The sequence below is a fragment of the Chelonoidis abingdonii genome, chromosome 21 (assembly GCF_003597395.2).
Source record: "Chelonoidis abingdonii isolate Lonesome George chromosome 21, CheloAbing_2.0, whole genome shotgun sequence".
Classification (NCBI taxonomy): domain Eukaryota; kingdom Metazoa; phylum Chordata; order Testudines; family Testudinidae; genus Chelonoidis; species Chelonoidis abingdonii.
In genome coordinates, this window is record NC_133789.1 from 7,798,313 (window position 1) to 7,816,188 (window position 17,876).

Sequence of the window (17,876 nt, forward strand, 5' to 3'; positions counted from 1 at the left end):
CAGCCAGGGCGGCTCTGGATAAAGCGTCCCCACACCAGGCATCCGGGCTTGAGTCCCGAGGAGCTTGGAATAGGGCCAGTCAGCGCGGATCCAGGAGAGCTCGAAAGCAGAGGCTTCTCACGCACCAGGCGCCAGCTTTCCCACCCCTCATCTCACTTCTCCTGCGGGTCGAAGGGGCCGTCCGACTCGTTCCAGTTCTTCTCCTGGCTCTTCTTCCTGTTCCTCTCCGCCATGACGATGGCGGCGATGACCGTCACCAGGACGGTGACCGTGATCACTAGGACAGTGGCTGTCTCAGCCACGCACAGCTGGGTGTCCACAGAAACCAGAGGCAAGCCGGCTAGCTGCCAGGGGCTGGCACAGGTGATATTGGCGTAGTCTTCCACATGGAGGTGGCGGACGCTCAGGATCTTGCTAAAGACCCGCTGGAGGTCACAGTCACAGGCCCAGGGGTTGCCAGCGAGCTGGAGGTGGGTGCTCGGCGTCTGGATGTTCAGGAAGGTCTTGAATTTGAGGTGGATGAGCTGGTTGCCGGTTAAGACCAGGAGATTCACGTTGTGCAGGGAGGTGAAGGCCTCCAGCTCGATGGCACTGATGTTGTTGGTGCCAAGGAAGAGGACTTCCAGGTTCTGGAGCATAGAGAAGAAGCCGTTGTGGACAATCCCCAGACGGTTGGACTGGAGGTAAAGGTAGCGGAGCCTAGGCAGGCCCCGAAAAGCCCCCTTCTCAATGGAAGCCACTTGATTGTAGCTCAGGTCCAGCTTCTCCAGGCTCTCCAGGTGCTGCAGGCTCTCATAGCCCACGGCCAACAGCCGGTTGTAGGCTGCCTTGAGCTCCTTCAGGGAGGCCAGTTCATCGGAGAAGTCAGGAGGCAGCTGGGCCAGGAGGTTGTGGCTGAGGTCTATCTTCTCCAGGAAGCCCAGGCATGTGAAGGCCTTGGGCCAGAGCTGGCCGACGGAGTTGTGGGCCAGGAGCAAGATCTTCATAGACCACAGGGTGTCGAAGGAGCCTGCCTCCAGGCTGGTCAGGTTGTTGTGCCTCAGATCCAGGAGCCACGTGCTATGCGGGATGCTGCGGGGGATGTGGGCCAGGCGCCGGCCATGGCAGTCCACGAAATCTGAGGATTCATAGCAGACGCACAGGTGGGGACAGGGCTTGGCGACTCCTGCCACCGGCACCCAAAGCAGGAGAGCCAGGAAGAAGGACGGCATCACGGAGGTGGGCTGCGGAGCCCACATAAAGCAGAGCCCCGGCACCGACGGAAGGAGAGAGGGCCCAGCCAAGCCAGCAGCCCCGTTGGGGTCACTTTCCACCCCACAGATGGGGAGGGAGGTCAGGTTTCCTTGGAGGAGGCTGTAACAAAAGAGTCCTTTGTTGAGTGACAAGCCCAGAGCTTTCTTAGTCTCTCTCCTTCCAGGACAAAGCAGGAGACAGAACCTGAACGATCCAGTGGGGAGGGAATGGCTCGGATAGGTCCTCGGGCTGGGGGAGGACCTCCTGGGCTCTTTTTTACAGCCCTGCGGGCCAGCCCCTCACTTCACCGGTGGCACCGCAGCTTTTGCCTTGCGCTAGATCTGCTGGGCAGAGGAGGGGTGAGAGCAGCCGTTAAGGGGTTACCCAAGCTGCACCCAGGGCTGCCCGTTCCAGCCAGCAGAGAGACAGACAGACAGACGTGCTTCTGTCTCGGGACAGCAGCAGGCGCGGGGCGAGGTTTTTGTGCTGAGCCTCAAGGAGGCGCAGCAGGGAGGGGGCAGAAGCTTGAAGGCCGCCTGTGCCCTGGCTGAATTCAGGGGTGAAGCATATCCCGGTGTAAATCAGATTGCTCCCTAGCATGAAATCTCGGTAGCAGTGAATGCTGTGGAGCGTTCCCTCCTGCTCCCCCACCCCCCGGCATGCCCCCTACACTGGGGCTTGCAATGGGGACAGTTTAGGGCTGGTGGCCCTGGGGAAATGCCCCGGGGAAATGCCCCTGTGTGCTGGCAGCAGTAAGGTTGCAGGGTGACCAGATAGCAACTGTGAAATAACGGGATAGGGGGTGGGGGTTAATAGGAGCCTATATAAGAAAAAATCCCCCAAAACATGACTGTCTCTATAAAAACAGGACATCTGGTCACCCTAGCGAGGCAGGGGATGAGCATGCCAGGATCTGGGGATGGAAATCTGATCTGCACGGGGGGCACTTCCCACCCCAGCTCTGGTTCACAAAGATCCAGCCTGTGTCCTCCTCTTGACAGGTGGGCTCAGTACTGCCCCCTGGCCCCAGCCTACCAGGAGGTCTCACAGCCAGGCCAGTGGCCATAGGGCAGCCCCAGGCCTCCTGATTTTAGGCAACCCGCAGCAGCAGCAGATCGGCAGCAATTTCACCCACCCAGCCAGCTGCCGGTTCAAACCATTACCCTGTTTGGGACACTAATCCCAGAGACTGGAGGAAGATGGATGGGTCCCCCATAGGCAGGGGGCTGGAGTCCTAGTCCCTGAGTGCCATGCAGGCTGGGGTGCAAGGGAAGGGACCAGGCACTACTCCAGGCTGGGTTCTGGACCCCCTGGGTTCCAGGTCTGCAAGACTAGAGAGGCATACTCCAGGCAGAGCAGCAGTTTCAAGGAGATGGAGGTGGCTAGCTCTCCCCTGGCACCCAGAGGCAGCAAGGAGGGTGCCCAAAGCCCTACCCTGACACCACCTTCCTGGGGGCTCGTGGGGAGGGAACAAAAAATGAGCCCTGCCCCCATCCCCTCTAGCCACATGGAATAACCCTCCCTTGCCCTCCCATTGCATCTTCTGTCTACTCCTGCTGCCAGCTAGCATAATTAATCCTTACCTCAAGCGGCCAAGTTTTGTAGTCCTGGGTTCAAATCCTGAGGCCAGTGCTGGAGAACGTGCAATACAGAGGCCCACACTTTGATTTTTCCTTCTTGAAAAAAAGAACTAGGAAATTACATACCCCAAAAAATCTACATTATGGGAATGTCATTCAGGTCGCAAAGTCAAGCACTCGGACAGTTTGGCAAAAACAGCATTAAGGTTCCCCTTGCAACTTTCCCCCCCATGCACCGAATGAGCCCGAGGTCCGGTGGGGGAAAAGGTGACCACACGGTCCTGTAGCTAGAGCCTGTATCATAATTAGAGCCGGGGCACAATGTTTGGGCCAAGGTTTCTGCCAAGAAAGGTAGATTCAGGTCGACAAATGTTTCACGAATGTGGGGCAATGTGGAACTGTTTCCGCCAAAACAAAAACGGATTTTTAAAAAAATTAATATTTAATAATTGGAGCTCTACCTATCTCCTAGAACTGGAAGGGACCTCGAAAGGTCATTGAGTCCAGCCCCCTGCCTTCACTAGCAGGACCAAGTACTGATTTTTGCCCCAGATCCCTAAGTGGCCCCCTCAACGAGTGAACTCACAACGCTGGGTTCAGCAGGCCAATGCTCAAACTGTTTCCAGACAGGTCCAGATGGTTCGTTTTGATGTCATCAAAATGAAATGTTTCCCTTCATCAGCCTAGATTCGCCAAACAGGAGCTGAGGCGGCGCCACCACCTTAGGGTGACCAGACAGCAAATGTGAAAAATTGGGACGGGGGTAGGGGCTAATAGGAGCCTACGTAAGAAAAAGACCCAAAAATTGAGACTGTCTCTATAAAATCGAGACACCTGGTCACCCAACACCGCCCCCATTGCAATCCTTAGCCCAGCAGCTGGGGCACTCACCCAGGGCACGAGACCCAGGTTTGAATCCCCCAAGGTGGAGCTGGGGCTGGAACTCAGAGGACACCCATGTCTGATTTTGATTTACAGTTGCCAGGAATAATGGGGGCAGGGGATCAGACAGTCGTTATGTAATGACAAGAGACCTTGAGATTCCAGCAGGTCGAGCTTTGTAACCCTTCAAACTGGCAACAGCACACGCTGTAGACCAGGGGAAAAGATGGAAAAGCCAAGTGTAAGAAGGCCCCAAGAAGCATTTTTCTGCCTCTGCCTCTCTGTGGTTTTGATTCTTAGCCATAGAAACAGATTTCCACCAGCTTGCTTGCACCCAATGAAACTGACATTTATCAACATATCCTGGTTAAAAAGGGAAAATCAAACCTTCCCCACCCTGGTGCTAAGGAAGGTGGCGGCAGCAGAGCAGCAGGTGAGAATCTAGCACTTCCTTCCCTGGCTTTGATTACAAACACCCTCATGAAGCGTCTCACTGGGGGTCAAACCAAAGAACATTTTTCTGATTCTTTTTGATTGGCTGAGAAAAAAAATTAAATCGGTGTTTTCCATTCCCCACCCTCCGCCCCCCTCCCCCCAATTTTTCGGCACTGCCAGCAACTGAAAAATCCCTTAATCGCCAGCTCGACTCAAAACCCACCTGCCCAAAGGTCCAGAGCAACCTAAATTCTAGCCCGGCCTCAGTTGGGCGTGCACTCCCCCTGCATCGCTCACATGTGTGCAGAAAGGACCCCAGCCCCCCACACCCCTGCAGTCCGTGGGGTGAGGGACAGGCCCGGCTGATCCTTTCACATGGATCCCTGCTCCATGGCATTCACCCGCTAAGCGTGAGCCCAAGAAGGTGGGGCTTTGAGATCCACACCTCTAACCCAGCATGGCCTTGGGGAGTTCACACTGAGGGGCAGCCCCTCCTTAGAGGAAGCAAAGATCTGTCTATCCAGGCAGCCCCGGGGAAGGGGACGGACACACACACACACCACCACCATTCCTGATCACATCCAGAGAAGCCAAGGAATGCTGACCCTTCCTGGGTGGACTGTGCAACCTCTGCAGGCTGGCCAGGGCAGCCAGAGCGAAGGGGTGAGCAGCTGGCCAAGCGAGAGCAGCTGGCTGACTCGAAAGGCAGCGAACGAACACCAGAGATGCTCGCCTCCAGCCGCCCCGACGGCCGGGGACCCGGACGTACCTCGGAAGTCAGGCCCAACTCGACCGCAGCCTGGGGCCCAGCCCCTCACGTTCTGGTCCCTGGGGCAGGCAGAGCGCTGGCTGGCAGCTGCCGGGGCTGGCGGGAGGGGATTGCCTTCCCAGGAGCGAGCGAAATCTAATCTGGGCTCGGGATTACTGACACTGGCTGGCTCAGTGCCACCCCGCCCGCATCCTCACCCTGCCCCTAGCGCGTCATGATACCCTGCAGGAGCCAGCCAGGTGTGTGTAGAGGGCACCGCTGGCCTATGCCCAGAGGGAGGGGGCAGGCTGGCAAGATGGGGGTTTCATCCTGCCAGTGTCCTCTGGCCTCTTCAGTTGGGGGGCTGGCTCGGCCCCTCCCCAAAGTCCCCTCTAGCCCCAAGAGGGGCCCTGTCTCCATGCCTATAGGAGCCCCCAGGGTCTGCCATTCTTACCCGAGATGGAGTATGAGCTACTGGTTAGAGAAGCACACCGCAGGGGGCCTGGCTCCTGTCCCTGGCTCTGGGAAGGGGCTATGGGACTGGCCTGTGGAGCAGTGGATGGGGAGTCAGGGGGCCTGGGGCCCTGCCACCCACTTGCCATGCAAGCTGGGACAAGTCATCGACATTATCAAAAGCTGCCCCAGGTTTTAGGAGCTTCCATTGATGGATGCAAAATGCTGGGCACCCAGGCTCCTGCTGGCTTCACCTGGCAGCACCCAGCACATTAAGGGGCCACCCCAGGGCATCCCCCACCCCAGACAGCAGCTACTTTTAGACAATGGTGGCCTCTGCGTCTCTGGGGAGTGGCGGCGCAGCCCAGCTGTCGAATGAGGAGAAAGCCACTGAGCTACCCGACCAGTGGGGCACCAGAGCGGTGGAGCACCTGGGCGTCAGCCCAAAGACAGGTGCAGGATTGGAGACAGCATCACTGGGACCCAGCACCCCCGCTCAGAACAAGTGACAGGGCCTGCCAGGTGCCCAGGGTTTATTTTTACATCCCCGCCTCCCTCAATCTCCCCCTTTGTCCTGGCAGTTGGATCCTTCTTTGCCCCTTGTCCTAAATGCCTGCAGTACGTTGCTGCATGCTGTGAAACACCTGCTCCACCCCAGAGCTAGCCGCCTTTCAGTGGCAAGCTGAGCTCTCCAGGTCCGCACAAAAACGTTATGGGTGAGACACACAGGGACAATCAGGCTGCTCCTTCGCATGGCCCTGGGACTCTTTCCCTAGCTTAGCATAGGCCTTTCTCCCCCGCCCCGTCCCCCAACCCACTTCTCTTTCTCCCGCTGCAGTGAGATTTCAGCTCTCCAGCCAGGATCCCCAGCAAAGCCCCAGGGTTTCGAATTCACGGGCCTGGTAGCACGGAGTCTCCCGTTTCACTCCCTCTGCACCCGAGCCAGCCATGCAAAATTCATCACCCTCACATCTCATCCATAATTCAACAGCCGTCCCCGCCCGCAGCAGCTAATCAAGGCTAGTGTCCAATAAACACATACAAATCCAGCGCTCCCGGCCTGGCCGGATACCTGACACGGTGGAACATGCTCCATCTGCTGCACATAGACCTTGGGAGGGATGGCCACGGGTATCCCAGCTCCCTCCACACAGCCGCCACCCTTGTCCCTTAGGACGGCTTGTACAGCTGTAGCTAATCTACCCCCGACTCCTCCTGGAGAGAAGCTAGCACTGCTCTCCCTGCTACAGCGCCTCCTGCTGGGAGCGGCTGGGAGCTCCAACCCCCACAGCCAGTGCTCCTGCCCTGCTCCCTATAGCGCCTCTTGCTGGGAGAGGCTGGGAGCTCCAACCCCCACAGCCAGTGCTCCTGCCCTGCTCCCTATAGCGCCTCCAGCTGGGAGAGGCGGGGACTGGAGTAGCTGGGAGCTCCACCCACAGCCAATACTCCTGCCCCCATTCCATAGAGCGCCCCCTGCTGGGAGAGGCTGGGGCTGCAGTGGCTGGGAGCTCCCCCACAGCCCATGCTCCTGCCCACTTTAAGGCCTGTGGCAGGGACACACTCAGCCGACTCCGCCACCAGGAGCAGCCCGTCTAACAGCAAATGACGCCCCAACCCCTTCCTGCATCCCACGGCTTTTGCCAAACAGCGATGCCAACACAACCCCAGCAGGTGGCGCTCTCAGACCACACACACCACCCCGAAGGCTTTGTGCTAAGGAGCCCTAGGGCAGGTCTGCCACCCAAAAGTGAAGTGGCCCCCGCTACTTCGCTGAGGGGTGTGTGCAAAATCCACCCTCGTGAGCCAGGTCGTTACGCCCACTGAACCTGGGGAAGGCGTGTTAACTCCCGTCGCGATGGTGAGGGTCTGCCCTAAAATGCTGCAGCTGGCCCACCAGAGCGCAGGTCCAGCAAGAGCGGGACACAAGCCAGGGGGACTCGCTGGGCACAGCTCCCAGGCCCTTCACAAACGAGGCCCCGTGTGGCTTTTGCCAAGTGCTGGCCCGCCTGGCTGGGAACCCGAGATCTGCTGCACTCTCCCCACCAGTCGCTCCTGCTGGGTGAGGCTGCGGCTGCCAGGCTGGTGGGGAAGAGCACCTGAGCCAACGTGACACCCATGGAAAGGCCAATGCTCCAGAGCTGGCCTAGAATGTGCAAGACGAGACATACTGGAGCCCCAGGTATGGGATCAGAGCAGGGGCTGGCCCACATGGGGGACAGAGCCAGGACACTGCCTGGACCACCGAGCAAAGGGAGTGTCTAGGCCTAAATAGATAAGAATGGGCGACAGGGGATGGATCACTTGCTGCTTACCTGTTCTGTTCACTCCCTCTGGGGGACCTGGCACTGGCCACTGCTGGGAGACAGGATACTGGGCCAGATGGACTGGTCTGGCCATTCTTGTATAGGCCCTTGCAGATGGCACGATTTGCTAAGGCAAAACCTTGGTACAGCACGATTAGCATCTTCCTGCCAAGCAGCCAACAATTCACAGAGGCAGCAGGAACCCTAAACCCCATCACACTGTATACCAGGGGAGGGGGCATTGCTCTGTGCTCCTTGAGATGTGCCAGCCACTCCCTTAAGCATGCACCTCACCCTCCGCCCCCAGTGACATCTGCCTCCATATGAGTTGGCACTGAAGGAGGCTTACAAGCTTAGGCCAGGGCTCTGAAGTCACTGCTGCTTGCAGAGCGCTTGGAGACCCTGGAGCAGAAGACACACTTCGCTTGCACTTTAATAGTATCTTTCCAAAGCTTGGCCATAGTGCATATGCTGTACGAATCGTAAGACCGTGGGGCTCCAGCCCGTCTGAGAAAGGGGCAAGAAACCCCAGGTCAGGAAAGTCTGGGGTGGGCTAGCCCATCCCAGAATAGTTTCACCAACCATCCCTCATCAATCAGCTATTGGCTGAGGCCTAAAAGCATGTTTACAGCCCACATTAATGCAGCTGTGGGTGCCCTGAGCCATCTAAATCCTTTTCTGAATCCTACCAAGCTCTTGACTTCAATATAGAATATCAGGGTTGGAAGGGACCTCAGGAGGTCATCTAGTCCAACCCCCTGCTCAAAGCAGGGCCAATCCCCACACAGGTTTTTGCCCCAGATCCCTAAGTGGCCCCCTCAAGGATTGAACTCACAACCCTGGGTTTAGCAGGCCAATGCTCAAACCACTGAACTATCCAATATCTTGTGGCAGTGAGTTCCACCGGTTGATGCTATGGCCTGAATGGAGCCCGCCATTACATATCACCCCTACAGACCATTGATCTCAGACACACTTCTTGCAGTTTCAGTAGTTTTCCCATCTGCGTGGGAAGCATCATTCCCCTGTATTCCAGCAGAGGCCAGCCGTGCACAGCTAGGGAGAGCATTTCTCTAAGCAGCTCCGAGGAGCGAAATCCCCCCTTGAGGAATGGGTTTGATTTCAGTGCCAACCCTGCAGCCATGAGCCTCGCAGAGCACGAGGGAAATCTCCCCCTCATCCCACAGCTTCAAGCCACCAGGGCAGAGCCTTTTAAGCAGCTCTGATCTTTGCCAAGAGACAAGCTTGTCAGGTGCTTTGGCCTTACGGGAGTTTGTCCCACTCCCCACGTCCAAGTCGTTACCACTCACAGAAGCCAGAACAGGCATGTGACCCTGCTGGACAGAAAACTGAGAGAGCAAAGCTGCATTTAACCCCACAGGAGAGCATGCTGCCCTGCTCGCCACGGCACATTAACGTAAGCACTGCCACCTAGGCCCAGCCTTGACTTCGGAAGCAGCCAGCGCTGGAGGTGGAACCCCCGAAAACACATGGGAGGGGGTCCCACATCTCCTGCAGCTGATGAGCTGCTCGAAAGCTCATCAGGTCTCTCTCACCCACAGAAGATGGTCCAATACAAGGCATTACCCTCCCCTACTGTGCACCCCTAGCACACGTTCATGTGGCAGCCTGCAGCGGAGGCCCTCAGCGCTTTCCCAATCTCTGCTTCACCACCAGTCCTACTTACAGAGAGGGCCCAGAGAATGGAGACGGCCTTGTTATGGGGCAGGGCCAGGGAGAGAGTCCGGGATCCCACTGGTGCTCCAGCCACTGTGCCCTTTCCCTGTGCAGCATTGTGTGTGTGTGTGTGGTGGGGGGGTCTCTTATGGACAGTGTGTAACCTGGAGATGGAGAACATTAACCAGCAGCGAAAGGGTTGGAGCATTGGGTTGAGCTCAGCAGTCCTGTACTCCTCTCCCTCGGGCACAGGAAGACACTGTACTTCCGAGACTAACAGCCCCGTTCCATGCAGGCTACGCAAAGGAACAAGCCCAGGCCCCTTTGTTTGGAGAGAGATGGGCCAATGGAAAAACCACCCACCACGGCCTAGTCCAGGCAGCGGCTGGGCCAAGCTGGGGGGGCGGATGGTTCTCTCCCTAGACCCACAGGGGACGGAGCTGAGCAAGGTTCTGGACCATGGCTTTCCAAGCATCGCCCTCACTGACAGCCTTGGCTCTCGAGCGACCGGCAGAGAAGTGGGAAGTATCCACACAGCTGTAGGGGAGCCCAAGGGCTCAAAGCAGTTAGCCAGCCAGGGAGGACATGTTGCCAGGTCTCCGCAGGACAATTCCCCTCTCCTCTCCCTGCTGGAGAAGGGGTCAAGCACCATCAATTGGTTCTGCAACAGGATCCTGGAGTCTTTCACCTCTAGGTTGAACCTGATCGGTTCTGGCAAAACTCCCACCGAGCCATGGCTGGCCAAGGGGCCTGGAGTGAGCTCAGGGGAGGTCTCGGTTCAGAACCCATGGAGCCTGCTTCCCAGTAGCAGCAGCCCTGCGTTGACGGGCTTTGGTTAAGAGCTGGATGGGCCCAGCCGAGGTTTGCATTGGGCCCCACATGCTGTATGTGGTTTGCGGCCTGATGCCGTTCTCCTCCAGGGCTGGTTTTTTCATCAGCACTACAATTAGTTTGTTAAGAAAGCTGTGGCCCCTATGGGTCAAGGAGGTATGACCCAGCTACCTGCTGGGCACATAGCAGACAAAGCCCATCTCTGTTACCCGCCCAAGACTGCACAAATGTGCCCATTCAACACAGTGCCAAGCCATTACCCCCCATCCCTCCCCACAGCAGAGCGGGCACCATGAACCGCAGCTCCAAAAGCACGGCTGGAAGCAGTCTGCTCTGTGCTTCACCCAAGAGCCCCACGTCACTACCAACACCGCCCCCCTCATTTGAGGACATTGTTCCAGTCCTGCATCCCATTCTCGGGAAGCCTGACCCCCTCCCCACAGGCTGCCGCGGGGGGCTTGCCTTTCCGACAGAACAGCAAGGCAAGGCAGTCAATCGAAGGCTAGGGCAGTCCAACCCCCAGAGGAGGGTTCTGTATCCTCGAGCCCCTGCTCCGGCTCACTGCCGGGCACCAGCCTGCAGCCAAAAAAACCCATCACTGCAGACACTTTTGATGGTTAAAAAAATTTTGGGTTTTATTGTTTTGCTAAACAATACTAAAAAAATTTCCTTTTTTTTTTTTTTTTTTAAGGCAGGGCTTGAATTATTTAATTTTGATCCATTTGTTTAAAAAAAAAGGGAAGGGGAAAGATCATGGCAAAAAAAATATGAGAGAGAGAGACAAACTCCTGTATCTTAGCTGCACCCCTGCCTACCTTGGGAGGAAGCCAGTTTCAGAGGCTCCGTAAACTGGCTTGCCGCAGAGCTGATGGCTGCAGTCACCCATGCAGCGTGAGATGCCAAATGGATCACCGCATGACTGCCAGCTGGGTACGGTACAGGACAAGGGAAGGCAGCCCAGTGACTAAAGACTTTTAGGGTTGGGTTTGACAGTGACAGAAGCCCGCGTGCTCTCTTAGCAAATGGAGCACAGACACCAGAGCTCTCTGTCTGGGCACTCGGACCTATACAAACCGTGTCCCAGCTTGTAAGGATCCCAGACGCACGGATGTCTGGAACAGAAAGGGGATCAAGCACAAATGGGCTGCTATCCAAGATCATTTGGATAATTTTAAACCTTGAAAAAAGACAGAAGCCTACGCACGATCTAACAGGCACGGTATTCGGTGGCGTGAGCCAACGCAAGAGAAAGCCACCGTGTCGCTGGATCTCCCAGCCCACTGTGGATGAGAGACGGCTTTGCGGTACCGTACCGTGGGAGGCAGAGAGGGGTAAATTAGCAGCACCACCCTGTGTTATTCCTAGCGCCTGCGTCTTCCCAGAGTGGTCCAACTCGCCTTCAGCACAGGACAGTAAGAAAGCAGTCAGAAGAGGTTTACGATTTCGGGAGCACCACCACCTCCTGGGCTCTCCTGCCCCCCTAATCCCCAGTCTTAACAGGTGTGAACTCTCCAGAGCGTCACACGCAAAGTCACCAAGTCTGCCAGGGCCAATTAGGGGTGGGGAGGGTTTCTTTTTTTGCCATGATCCCGGTGAAGAGAACTGCTAGAAGCAGAAAATATTTAAAGAACATTTTAATATATATATTCATATATATATTTAAAGATAAGAAAAATAAGACTAATTCAAGCCTTGCCCTGTGCAAAACAAAATTAAAACGGGACCATGCCGGTGGCAGAAAGGCCCCGATTCAGTTAACACAGTCAGATTGTTACTTTTATTTTTATCAGGGTGTTGGGGGAAGAGCAGATTCTCCTACGTCAAAGGAAGGAGGGGAGAATGGTGGACCCCCCCTTTACAAAAATAAAAGGAGGGGGCATTGCGTGGGGTGGCGGAAGAAGAGAAGAAGTCAAAAATAAAATTAACAAAGTCTGACTGTCCTAGGAGAAAACATGGCGAAGAAAAAGAAAGGTTGTTAGTCAAGTAATGGATGATCTTTTAAATTATTCACTTTTTTTGTTTTGAAGTCTAAAGTTTGGAAGTGGTGAGCTCCCTGTTAAAGAGCCCCCGGGAAATAAAATATAACCCTGGCCCTCCCCCGCCCCGGTCTCCTTTGAAGAAATCATGTCGGCTTCTGCTGGATCTTGGAAGAGTGCCCTTGGTGATCAGAAGGGGGCAGGACTCAGGATGAGAGGGCGGCTTCCTTCTGTGTTTGCTGTGCTTGTGAACCTTGCATTACCTTTTGGCTTTCCACATCTCTAAAATGTTTCTCAACCTGGCCAAGGGGGAAGAGAAAAAGGGAAAAGATGGATCAACATTGCTGGGTTTTAACTGTACAGTTTCACACGGCGTGCAAACAGGGGTAACCGGGTCTAGTGGATGCCACCAGGCGGGGAGGGTGCAGGGTACATGCATGAAAGTGGTCCGTGGTGACCAGAAGCAATCGTTGTGACCAGCATTGTGGGATCTGCAACAGCTGGGATGGGGATTAGGGGCACATGCTCCATCTCCTTCAGCCTGGTAGAGAGAGACTGCCAGTGTTTCAGCTAGAACTCAATAGCTGCATTTGTCCTACACGTTGGACTCCAAGGAGGCAGACCCAGTCACAGGCAGTATGGGATGGCAAGGCCAAGTCTTGGACTCGTCCCCAGAGAATGGTCTATGTGGCCTGGGGATGGTTGCCAGGGAGATCACAACTCCCCAGTGGATAAAGCTTTAATATCAAACCCTTAACTCCTTCCCCAGCCTGACTGCTCCAGCAGTAAAACCAGGACGGGGACCGGACAGCAGAGTCCAGCCTTGTAAGTGGCTTGGCTCCATAGTGAGGGGTTCCACAGAAGTGGGTACAGGAGACACCAGGCCCCTTCAGTGAACCATTAGGAGACACCTTATAAACTATTTCCTGCTTGATTCAAAACCCCACTGCAGGCACTGATGGGAACTGTAGTTACATAATGCACCATTCCTCGCTGGGAGCGGACAGCGCGGAGCGGGGGAAAGGGTCCTTCCACACGACCATAATGGGGTCCCACGCGTACCTACATCGGGGGAGTCACCCCCCCCTCTACTCACTATTTTGCGTACGTGACTCAGGGCACTTCCCTCCTTGCCTTTACAGTTCTCCACTTGGTAGGGAGGAGCGATAACGACGTCTTCCATCACCACTATGTTCTTCTCTTGCCATTTACAGTCTTTAATGCTGGGAGAGGCAAAACAGGGCAGGATTTTACTGACACTCCTCTACCCCGATAGAACGCGGTCCCTGGGAGTCAAAAAAACTCACCACGTTATAGTTGAGACTGCGTTGGCCCCCCCGTTCCTTGTTCCCTGACTGCTCCCTCCAGAGATCCCTGTCCCTAATCACCCTCAGGACCCCACCCAACCCAACCCCCCTGCTCCCTGTCTCGACTGCTCCAACCCCTATCCACAACCCCCGCCCGCTGACAGGCACACAGCGTGGCCCCAGGCTGCTCCACTCTACCACCTCCCAGCCGCGGTGCTCCGCTTCTGGCCGCCAGTGAGCGTGGAGAGGTTGGGGAAAGGACGCCCCCCGTACTCACCTGTGGTGGGAAGCGGAGTGCAGTGGCTGGGGCCAGGCTACTCCACTTCCGCCGCTGCTGGTGAGTGCGGGGGGGGAGGGGAATCCCTTCCCCCAAGCGCCCTCCCCTAAGCCACATGGCTGGGGCCGGGGAAGCAGAGCGGGCTGCTCCCGGGCCCCCTGCTAATCCCCAGGGCCACTCTGGGGCCCACAAAATGACCCCCCCACAGGTCCTGCCTCCTAGATCTGGAGTGGGGGTGGGGGTAAGCCCCTGACTGCCCCCAAGACCCTCTGCCCCTTATCCAACTCATCTGCCCCGGCCCCCTTCACACGCTGCTCAGAGCAGCATGTCAGAGCTTTACCGAGTTGTATGCGAACCCACGTTCTATCAGGGTGGAAGTGTACTGTCGTTCACACACCCTCATCCACTACTGCCCAGCAGCTCCAGAGCCCTAACTCTCCCCACCTCCCCTCTCCTCTCACGTGGGTTTCACAAGGGCCCTGTCAGTTCCCAACACTGGCTGTAGCAGCTCTGAAACCAGATCACTGCAGACAGGAGTCAGCCACTGCCCCGCCCCAAATGACCCACCCTTGGGGGCGCGGTTGGCCAGCAGCCAGTACATCACTGAAGGCACAGCCGACACCTCCAGGGAAGGACTACGGGAAGAGGCGTCCTGATGAGAGATCCGTCTAGCGGCAGGAGGCATACATCACTCAGAGCCGTTGTTGTGGGCTTGGAGTTACAACGTTGCCTGTTAAGGTGCAAGCCCTCCAGGCAGGGAGCACATTCAGCGCATGCTGAGGAACTGCAGATCTGATTGCGTTCCCAAGCGTGGGAGCTGTCCCGTGTACCTGTAACACTGGACTGGGCTTCGGCGAATCAAACCACTTGCACTGTAGCCCAGTCGCTCACAAGGCCACAGGCTGCCACAGGCCAGGGTGAGGGTTGAAATGACACAGCTCCAAGCTGTTATTTGAGGAGGCTAGGCAGTTCCATGGGCCCACTTTCACCTACACTACATAGCGAGCTGATGTGCAGCCCAGAGGAGCAGTTGGCAGCTTGGCCAGTCCATTGGCAGCAGATCAGAGTCCATGGAAGGCCCGACAGTGCACATGGCAATGGGAGAGGGCAGCAACCCCGGACGCGGGGCCAGCCCAGAGGAGCCTGGTGGTCCTGTTTCACGTATTGGCAGTTGCGAGCGACTAGACGGAGACCACCAGCGAGAGGGAGGCTTTCGGAATCCGTCCCAGGAAGAGTTACCCCGCCCGCTGGAGAACACAGGTGCATGCACATACCCGAGGGTGAAGGAAACAGCAAGACCTCCCTGCCACCCCCCAGCAGCCAACTTACGTCTTATGTATAGTCTGGAAAAGCTGCTGTCCCTCCAGAGAGACACCAGCACTAATTGCATATGCCTGGCTCATCTTCTCTTCCTTCTCCGTCCGTGCTTTGTTGGCAAGCTGGAGGGAGGGAAACAAAGATCCAGAAAGTTAATGATTTTTGACCACAAACAGCAGAGTCCCAAGTGGAAGAGCAGGAGAGGCAAAGAGAAATTAAGACTGGCCAGTCTGCATTTGACAGAGGTGAATCCTGCCGGTGAAACTGTCTGTATAAGGCAACCAGTTACAGAAATAAACCCTGGTCCATGCCTTACCGAAGTAAACACAGGTGAAATGAAATGGAGCAACAGACTTCAGCAGAAAGATGTCAGGACCATGCCGGTGCAAGCAACAATGCTCTAGCCCAGTGTTGAGATGCCCTGGGCTCCTGAGTGGTCCGAGTATAAAGCTCTCTGAGACTGTAAGATCTCTGGGGCAGGGACCGTCTCCTCTCATGTAGCTGGCGCATCCGAAGGACCATGCACTCCTCCCTTGATTCAGTCCCACTACGAACAGTTCTGACTATTCAAAGGAGACGTATTCCTAGTCTCATCACTGACATTCTGTTTTACAGCTCCGCGTTATCCGCTCCGCCACTGGAGCCGTAAATCCAATCAGCTGCAGGCAGGGAGCTACAAACAAGCTTTATGCTGCCCAAACTTAGCTTATTTAAGTAACTGTCAGGTTTGTGAGATAGTATCACATGGGCATCTCTGAAAAACAAAGACCCCTGGGCACCTTCGACTGTCACCTCTATGGGGCAAGGCCCAACTTTTGTTGTGTGTTTGCATGGCACATTGGGGGCCTGGTGCAGGACTGTCCCTTCCAGGCATGACTGTAACACAGATAATGCACACTCGCCTGCTCACTGAGCCAAGCTGGACTTTTGGGGGGGCAGGTGAGTAAGATACAAGTTATTTGACTGTGAGTTGCCCTGGTAACAGCAAGATAAGTTTTATTATCATAGTGCCCAGAGGCTGCAGCCAGGATTGGGGGCCCACTGGGACGGGCACTATGCAGAGCTAATGTAAGAGTCCCTGCCGTACGGTGCTCACAGTCTAGAAGCTTCTGTGATGGGGAAAAAAACAAACAAACAAAAAACATTTTCATGGTCATTTTGCAAGCCCGAGTTCCAGGTTCCCAGTCACTGCCTGCCATCAGTGCCTCACAGGCCTGACAGGGAACCTCCAAGGGCCAGTCTCCAACCCATTCAGTGCTTGGCCTCTCAGAGAAGATGGCCAACAAGCCCCACCCAAAACCGTGACACAGATTCCTACTAACTCAGTATGGATCAAACTGCCAGATCACAGACCAGCCAGGTAGTAGCAGCTTGTTTGATCAGGGCTGGATTTGGACTAGCAAGACAAGCAAGAAGCCATTTCCATCACACAGAGAAAGCCTACTGGGGAAAAGTGCAGGATGCCCATTTGCATCAGGTACTACTGGAAGTTAGGTACTTTAAATGCTCATGCTATGCATGTTTCCCACATGTTAAATACGCATCTCTGCGCTTCATGGTTTAGCTCACAAGTTAAGTTAGTTTGATGGTAGCAAAAAGCAGAGGATGCACACAGGCCTTTGCCCTCCTCATCCAAAGATCGTAAAGATCTTCATGTACCTAAGTTAAAAAAACTGCCAGTCTAGTCTTTTTAAGGTGGTTTTAGTAAACATCTGCCCTGGAGTCCCCGGACAACTTTGGGTCTTTACAGCCACATTCTCCTATTTTGTGCACCTCATTTTGTGCAAAGCGCACACACCCAGGAGAAAAAGATTATGTGCTGTCAAATACACAGCAGCAGAAATGCCTGTCTCCTAATCTCAGAATCTTGGTCATTTCAGGTATCAACAGCAGGTGGGTTCTTAGGGTTATGAGGGGTTGTCTACACAGGGAACTAGACCAGCAGAGTTATGTTGGAATAACTCCTCCGATGGTTAGAAACCTTCGTCTAATTTCAAGTCTAAACTTCCTAGTGTCCAGTTTATATCCGTTTGTTCTTGGAATAACTATTCCTACATAGCGACAGAGTCCTGTGGCATCTTATAGACTAAACGTAGTATTGGAGCACACGCTTTCGTGGGTGAATACACTTGACATCCGACGAAGTGGGTATTCACCCACGAAAGCTTATGCTCCAATATGTCTGTTGCTCTATAAGGTGCCACATACTCTGTCATTTTTTACAGATCTAACACGGCTACCCCTTTGATACTATTCCAACATAGCTACTTCAGGACACTCAACCCCCCACATACTCTGTGGACTCTATTCTAGAGTAAGAGCAATTTAATTCTGGAATAGTTACTCACAAAGCAGAGTAATTATTGCAGAATACAGTGCCCATGTAGGGAGGAGAAGCTTATAGACTCAGACTTTAAGGTCCGAAGGAACCATTATGATCATTTAGTCTCACCTCCTGCACAACGCAGGCCACTGAATCTCACCCACCCACTCCTGTAACAAACCCCTAACCTATGTCTGAGTTATTGAAGTCCTCAAATCATGGTTAAAAGACCTCAAGGTGCAGAGAATCCTCCAGCAAGTGACCTGTGCCCCACATTGCAGAGGAAGGCAAAAAATCTCCAGGGCCTCTGCCAATCTGCCCTGTAGGAAAATTCCTTCCTGACCCCAAATATGGCGATCAGTTAAACCCTGAGCATGTGGGCAAGGTTCACCAAGCATCACCCAGGAAAGAATTCTCTGTAGTAACTCAGATCATTGGGCATATTTACCTGCTAATAATCAAAGATGAATTAATTGCCAAAATTAGGCTCTCTCATCATACCATCCCCTGCATAAACTTATCAAGCTTAGTCTT

At 54.9% G+C, this 17,876-nt stretch overlaps 2 protein-coding genes across 2 annotated transcripts in view; one reads left to right on the forward strand and one right to left on the reverse strand.

Annotated features, from left to right (window-relative positions):
* G6PC3 (glucose-6-phosphatase catalytic subunit 3) overlaps positions 1–17,876 on the forward strand; it is a 147,534-nt gene that overhangs the window by 106,508 nt on the left and 23,150 nt on the right. The window lies entirely within an intron of this gene.
* Positions 10,751–17,876, reverse strand: part of LSM12 (LSM12 homolog) — a 16,891-nt gene continuing 9,765 nt past the window's right edge. Inside the window, exons 3-5 of the mRNA XM_032791285.2 lie at positions 15,032–15,141; positions 13,215–13,341; positions 10,751–12,417 (exon numbers count right to left, since the gene is read on the reverse strand). Coding sequence (XP_032647176.2) covers positions 12,325–12,417; positions 13,215–13,341; positions 15,032–15,141 — 330 coding nt within the window. The 3' untranslated portion in view covers positions 10,751–12,324. The remainder of the gene's footprint in view (positions 12,418–13,214; positions 13,342–15,031; positions 15,142–17,876) is intronic.